Source organism: Melospiza melodia, unplaced genomic scaffold (genome assembly GCF_035770615.1).
Source record: "Melospiza melodia melodia isolate bMelMel2 unplaced genomic scaffold, bMelMel2.pri scaffold_70, whole genome shotgun sequence".
Lineage (NCBI taxonomy): Eukaryota > Metazoa > Chordata > Aves > Passeriformes > Passerellidae > Melospiza > Melospiza melodia.
The window spans coordinates 2,001,187-2,009,004 of record NW_026948802.1 but is presented as its reverse complement, the minus strand read 5'-3'; the positions used below and the strand labels follow the sequence as shown (position 1 = coordinate 2,009,004).

Genomic DNA, 7,818 nt, shown 5'->3' with positions numbered 1-7,818 from the left:
GCTGAATCAGGGCAGGCTCCGGTTGGATGTCGGGAAAAGGTTTTTGCCCAGAGGCTGTTGGGGCCCTGCCCAGGCTCCCCAGGGAAGGGTCCCAGCTCCAAGGCTCTCTGAGCTGCAGCAGCATTTGGACAGCGCTGCCAGGCCCAGGCTGGCATTGTTGGGGTGTCCTGTGCAGGGCCAGCAGCTGGACTGGAGGATCCTCATGGGTCCCTCCCAGCTCAGCCAATTCCGTGGTTCTGGGATCCCATGAGCCTGGGGATGGGACTGCCAATGGTTGCCATGGAAACGGGCTGTGGCTGCAGGCCTGAGCTGGTGTCCATGGCAACCACCCCTGGCATGGGGTCTCCATGGAGCTGCCGAGGGACTGAGCATAGCAACAGGGGGCTGGAGATGGTTGCCATGGAAACTGACCATAGCAACAGGGAGCTGGTGATGGTTGCCTGCTTAGGATCAGATTTGTCACAGGCCCTCGGAGGGGTTCCATGGGGACTTTCCAGGAATCTCCAGGCTGTTCCAGAGCTGGAATGTCACAGGCCGAGAGAGGGGCTCCATGGAGACCTCCCTGGGCTTTCTGGGGATGGTAAAGAGCCCTGTGGTCAGAGGCAGTCTCAGCCATTCCATGGTGACATCCCAGGGGACCTTGTGCTGCAAAGGCACCAATCTGCCACAGACACTCACGGGGGCTCCACGGTGACATCCCAGGGGTCCCCAGGCTGCCAAAGGGCCAGGATGTCCCAGACACTCACAGGGTTCCTGTCATGGGCACAGTGGGAGCTTCAGGCAAAAGCTTTATTTCTTTATTGGAGAAACTCCTGCCGAGACGTGAGGTGGAAAAATGACACTCGACAGCCACCATGATTCCTCAAACTTGTGCAGGGCCCCAAGAATTCTAAAATTCCTTCTAAGAGAGGAGTCTGGGAGTGGCTGGATCCAAGCCCACCCCCAGTCTTTCTCAAAGTTGTAAAAGATTGGACATTGGAATTGGACTTTAATGCTATTTGTCCCACAGGATAAATCATAGAATACCAGATAAATTTACATAAATACTGCTCTGATTTTTTCTGATCATGATTAGACAGAATGGTTTATTTACACCACAGAGTAAATGAAAAAAAAATGAGTTATTGCTGTAGTCTTAGGTGGTCTGGACAATACCTTCCCCGAGAGTGTCTTGTGCCAATGGGTAGGAACCACGAGAGCACCAGCACACAGACACACTGTAGAAGTCCATCCGAAAATCCTTCATTTTTTGCCTCACAATCATCATGAGAAAAGACTACCAAAGGGTTAAAACTGCTGAGCCAGTTGGGAAAGAAAGTCTCCTGCTTATCTAGTGTGTTCACAAGTGATGTTTGCAGAACACGCCATGCTGTACTCGAAGGGGGCATGCTGCCCTTTTCTGGAAAATTGAACTGGACTTTCTTCCAAACTCCTGACCTGGCTGGACTGAGCTCTGGGGTGGCTCCCCCCCGCTCCATGAGAAGACCCCTCTTGCCTGTCTTCAACCACCGTGATGGACCAACCGAGATGCGAATCCCCTCATCAAGGAACCAAGAACCCCTCTGGCACCCTATTGACACCCCCATGGCACCCCCATGGCACCCCCATGGCAACCTCCTTCCAGAGACTGGGACTGTACTCCCTCCCAACTCAGGGAGGGGGAAAACTTAACGTACCTGTGAGCATTCGGCCATGAAAACAATGGAACTGTCTCACCCCCTCCTCCTGTTCCTATTCTTCTCCCCTCCATGGAAACCTAATTTCAGCCACCTTCCCCCAACCAAGAACAGTATATATATTGGGGTTCGGTTTCGACTGTCCTCTGAGATCTCCCCAAGACGTGTACCAGCGAGTTTCGGCGGCGGGACCCCGAAGACATCACGTCTTGGTAGCTATACCCCATTCCCTGATCTTCTTTCCTCCCTTTTTCCCTTGTCCTACCCTTCTCTTCCCCAGATTCCCTAACCAAACGCATATTTAGCTGTGGTTATAATCAATAAAATTGCACCTTGTTGATTTGTTACTGCAAAACCCCTGTGCCTTTTGTTGGTTATTTTTGCACCCAAAAATCATTCATCACCCGTTCATTTCGGTGGACCTTCACATAATTGGCATCACAGACAGGATTTCCAGTAGCCAGTGAGATTTTGCAGGTAATGTATAGTCTGTAACCTCTCGCAGACTGCAGACACCAAAGCCAAATCTCACACTCGATTGAGCGCTCAGGCTCCGGAATTGACACAAAAGATTTTTTGGTGCAAAAGCAGGGGAAATTGTTACTGTCACTTCTGTTACTTATCTTACCGGCACTGACACTGACACTGATACTTCTCCCGATCCTGATATTGATGCTGCTACTGATATTGATATTGATATTGATACTGTTGTTGTTGTTGTATTTGAGCTGAATGTGAACCTGTTACTGTTGTTACTGCTGTATTTGTGTACCTGGACTGTCTAAAAGGGAAGGGACAGACCTGAGAAATTAGACAGATATTGTCCCTTCACCTACACAGGGGAGTGAGGGGCAGCCCAACGAGGCTGAGTGGCTTTCCCCCTGTTCTAGGTTCTGGTCCCCTCACAAAGAAAACATTTGTGTGTGTGTGTTCATGTGAGTGTGTATCTGTACTGTCTGGGAAGGAAGAGACAAATTTGAAGCAACCTCACAGAGCCTCCCAGACTGATTCTGTCTCTTCAACTACCCAGGGAAGCAAGGGGACAGTGGAAAGGCTGTGTGATTTGTGTAACTTAAGTTAACTCCCTGGTGTAGCTTTGGTCCCCTCACAAAATGACTAAGAACTTCAGAGCAAAAGGTAAAGCTGAATTTTATGCTCTGCTTGCTAAATACAATGCCACACCTTCTCCAGGGGGAGAAGAATGGGCAAACTGCAATTGGGTTTAACTTAGAAAATGTTATTGATAGAATATTTTCTTTGCAACATGAATCAAAATTTAAACTGGGCACAAATAAAACCATCCTCTGCTCACTCTTGGGTGCCTGCCTCACAGCAGCCATAGAAACTCGCTTTAAGCGAAAAAGTGAGGAAAATGCTATCATAGACTCCCTCCAAAACCTAGTTGAAGTTTTGCAAAAACAATTGGATGAAGAAAGAAATGTAAATATCTTGTTACGGACTGCCCTGAGAGAGGAACATGTTAAAAATTCACAGAACTCTGATTCCTCAAAAGAAACAGAGGAGAAAGAAACTCCTCACACTAGTCAAAATTGTTCTCAAACAGAATTAACCCTGATGAAAAATTGCGGGAAACACTGCTGTAACAACATAAAACCTCTAATTAAAACAGAATGCAATTATATCAATAATGAAGATCTTAACCCACACAAAACCACTAAAGAAATCCCGTACACTGCTACTGAATTAACAAAACTTGCAAAGCAGTACGGGCTTCTCCCTCAAAAATCTGAAACAGAACACATTTGTCAAGTGTCTCTCACCGGGGGAGATCAAATTCTCTTGTCAGAACAAGGAGCCGGTGGGTGCTGGGGACATGGGGTGCTTCTAGCCACAGCAGACAGACGCATCCCATGGTCCCTAACTCAGCACACAGCTCTTTGGGCAGGGGGTTCAACCCCTTGGGAAAAAGAGACCCTTTGGTCGGTACCCCCGACTAACTCTGGGAAAACATTCACAAATCCGGCTGCCTGCAATTGATTAATGAAAAGAAATTAATTCCCGGTTTTGAATCTCCAATCCTATCACCTGTAAAGCCTGAAATTATGACCTCTTTAACTCAAAGGCTTCCGGGAAAAATTAAACCTACAGCAATTCTCCTTCAGAAAACCATAGTAGCTCTGTCTCCTATAGAAAGACTAGATAAATTTCTTAGTAACCAGAATGACCCTTTTGTTCTCCTTTATGACTTGCTGAGAAAAAGAATCAAATGGGATTGGACTTCTTCTCAAAAGGAAACATTGCAATTGCTGATTCTTGAAGTGACAGCTCATCAAGCACTGGACCCTATCCATCCTACAGACCCCTTTCAGGTGGAGTGGGGATTTGCCTCCTCACAGCTTTCAGTACACATTTGGCAGCAGGGTCCTGAGGGTCTGAAAAAGCCTGTTGGTTTTTATTCCTGTGGTTTCAAAGATGCTGAGAAAAGGTACACTACCTGGGAAGGGGGAGTGTTTGTGGTTGGCTTGGCTCCCAGGGAGGTGGAGGAGAACTGGGCAATCCAAGAAACTGGGAGCTTGGGTAGCAGCCAAAATAAACCTGCCTCTGTGACTAAAGCAACCCCTCCTCTCTCCCCCGCTTCTGCTAACAGAAAGGAACAAGACAATGTCCAGGTTGGGGAACTGTTAACTGTTTGGAGCATTTTCCAAAGTGAGGGACAGAATTGCTTTCTTGTCTGTATTAACACCAAGTCCTATGCTATGTTTATATTTGGGTTGCTCCACGCTGATGCTTTTAAAAGAGATACAGGAGATAATACTGTTAAAGCAATGCAGGGATGGTTTGGAATTTTCCTAAAGCCACAGGAAATTCAATCTGATAATATTTCTCACTCTACTGTCAAAGGTGTGCAGGATTGGGCAGAAGGTGAAAAGATTAAATGGATTTCTCACGACTCTCACTATGGATGGGGGGCAAATGAGTGTTCCAAAATCACTGCTTTTTGCCCAACAGCTCCAAGCACAATTCCTTCACTACAGAGACCAGATGATGATTTCAAGAACCCAGCACATTACCCTGGACAGCCTGTTTTTGGTGGACCCCCCGCTGCTGTAGGGGAAGTACCACTGCTGTTCAAAACCTCTCTGACAATTCCATTGTTCTAACTTTTTCTGCCTCTTCGTGGCAGAGTCTGTTGTGTTTACTTTTTCAGAAGAACTCCAAGGGACATGAAGACCTGATAAACCATGATAACACTAGTGATGGACAACAGAAATAATGCTTTCCCCTCCTTTATGTTAACACCAGGTGATGATAGTATACATGACATGTAAATTAACTGAACTTGAATAAATTGGCTGTCACAATTAAAGATTTGATCAAATTACAGCAACTACTGCAGTCATTCTTATTGGCTTTGTGAACACACCAGTGGCTGCTATCAAGCATATTGCCAAATTGGGAGAAAGTAAATGTAAATGATCACAAATTGGTAATTGATGCACTTGGTGCTACACAAAACAATGTTTATTTGGCTCTCAGCTGTATCCAGGCACAATTGTGGGTGCAGTCAATTTTTGCTTCAATTATAAGAGAAGGTGAAGAAGGCACTTTTCTCACTGAAATTCGGAAAATAATTTGGGACAGTGCCACTGACTTTGAAATAGAATTCCAATCCTGGTGGAACCTAGTGAATTTTGACCTGTGACGTAATTTTAAATACAACGACAGTTTTTTTTTTAACTATACAAAATGCCTCAGAGTATTTGATTTTCCCTGTTCTAGCATTAGAACTGAATTATGACGGTGCTATTCTCTATCTTTCTGAACATAGAGAATGGGCCTGTCAAATTGGTAAGAAATGGCAAACTGTTGATTTGGAATCTTGTATTGCCCGAGAACAACAATGGTTCATCTGTGAAAGCAATGAAATCATAGTTCAAGACATTTGTTTAGACATAGAGCAAAATATCTGTCATTTTGAGATTTGTCCTAATGAGGCTTTTGAAACAATTCATAGGCAATACATGTGCATGTTTTAGAACTATTTGTGATTTTTTGCTCATATAAAATGTTATAGTAGATACAAAAAATCATTCAAATTTCTATGCTTGTAACTTTACTAAGATTTCAGGATGTGATTTTTCTTTTGAAGCTCCAGTCAATTCTCACTACCTGTGGCAATCTAACTACACACTGATTCACAAACTGATGTCTACTCCTATTGAGATGAATCTCACTCTGGTAAAACAACTGCTGCTCCATCAGAACTTGGTTGAAATCCTGGAGAAGTTCAAGGAAAGCGGACAAGAGACCCGGGTGACTGTTCATCACAATGTAAGACAGATACACCGTGTCATGGAAAGGGTGGAGAAAGATGCCGAGCACAGGTGGTGGGATACTCTTTTGGGTGGTCTCCTACTGCTACGAGTGTCTTGAACAGTGTGTGTCATCCCATTGTTATCCTTTTGATTTTAATTCTGTTTGGTTTCATTTTATCAGCAATCCTAGTCGTTATGAATTGGAAGATGGTGAAACAGCTGACAAGATTGATGTCTATAGTTAAGGCACACAATTTGGCTGATGTCCCCTGCACTGTGGAAATCCCCGAGACATTTGACACAAAGCAATTATGAATTAAGCATATGTGTTTTAGAGTAATCCTGATTTTCTTTTATGATTTTGTGAAAATTACTTTTGATTTTTAGTGAATTGTTTTAGAAAATTATTTTAAAGTTAATGCTTGTATTATGATTTATTACTTTTGCTGTTGATTATTTGTGATTTGTTTTAACCATCTCTTGAAATTGTTATAAAAATAATATTGTTAATTAATTAATTATTTTTTGAAATTGTTATAACAAGAATATTAATTAATTAGTTGTAATTAATCAAACACTTCTGAAAAATGTTATGATAATCAATATTAATTATGTTTGTTTATTGTCTCCCTTTTTTCCCCTTCTTTTTCCTATCCTTTCTCTTCCTCCTTTTCTCTTTTCTGTCTCTCTGACATACTGTCTCTGCTTTTCCGGGTATGCTACCAACGTACGGCAAGACTGATCAGCAACACTCCAGAGCCCTGCTGACGAAGATCCCTTCAAGACAATTGTGAGTCACGGGGTCGTGTGAGAGTCTGTCCAAATTTTCCCTCATCTGCCTCACGATCGTCCTTGGGAGACCACTGAAGAGAAGACCCCCCTATTTAGAATCTGGCTCTAAAGGAGAAAAGTCACACGCCATAGGCCCTGAGACCTGAAAGCTCAGTGTTGAGCTATTGTTTTCACAAGTGTGTTTGCTTTATGCTAAGAAGAGGGCACCGTGCCCCGTTAGCAACAATAGCAGCTCTGGAAGCTGTCCCACCTCTCGGCCTGGCTGGACTTCTCCTGAGTTTCAGGTGGTCTCCCACAGAAGACCCTCACCTGTTTTACAACCACCGTGACAGACAGACAGAGATGTGAGACGCTTTTCAATCAAGGACTGAGACATGAAACTCCTAAAAGGCCCCTCTGCTCCTTCCAAGGACTGGGACTGAAACCCCCAGCCCGGGGGAGGTGTGTGGGGGAGGCAAGCTGACCAAAGCGAGATGTTTGCCTGCAGATTGTGACCACTGGAGAAAGAAAACAATGGCTCTCATTTACTGCTGAGAACATGGACTACCTGTTACATCTGTTCCCTATTGTATCTTTTCTCCCCCCCCCCTCACAATTTTCAGTAATAAAATCCTCTGAGTTAGCTACAGCCTTTGAGATCTCCCCAGCGTAGCAGGCGGATCCTCGGCTGGACTGCACCAAAGGACTTCGTCTCTGCGTTGGTAGCTATATCCCCTCTCTCTCTCTCTCTCTCACCACTCTTTCTCTCTTTCTCTATCTTTTTTTCTCCCTTAATCCCTCTATCACATTTTTGCTGTGGTTATTTCAATAAAACTGCATTTGATTTGATTATCACTGCAAACCCTCTTGTACCGTGTTGGTTTTTGCACTCTGAGATCATTCCTACGAACCATCAGGTCATCTGTCTACTAGGACAGACCCTGACATTGGAGAGACATTTCTATGAGCTTTTTCGATGGGCAAAGTTCTTTGGGTTTTTCACGAATGTGCTCTTTGCCCTTGATACGTTCGTATGGGAAAGCATGGAACCCATTTTCCAAGCCATTTTGAACCTTGGATTCGGGTTCCCCCGC

General features: G+C 44.4%; 1 protein-coding gene across 1 annotated transcript; it reads left to right on the top strand.

Moving 5' to 3' along the window:
- Positions 1–1,898: 1,898 nt before the first annotated feature.
- Positions 1,899–7,586, top strand: LOC134413995 (uncharacterized). The gene is made up of 2 exons (XM_063147999.1): positions 1,899–4,940; positions 5,788–7,586. Exon 1 carries the CDS (start codon positions 3,740–3,742, stop codon positions 4,796–4,798), a length of 1,059 nt encoding a protein of 352 aa, XP_063004069.1. The 5' UTR covers positions 1,899–3,739; the 3' UTR covers positions 4,799–4,940; positions 5,788–7,586.
- The last annotated feature ends 232 nt before the right edge of the window (positions 7,587–7,818 follow it).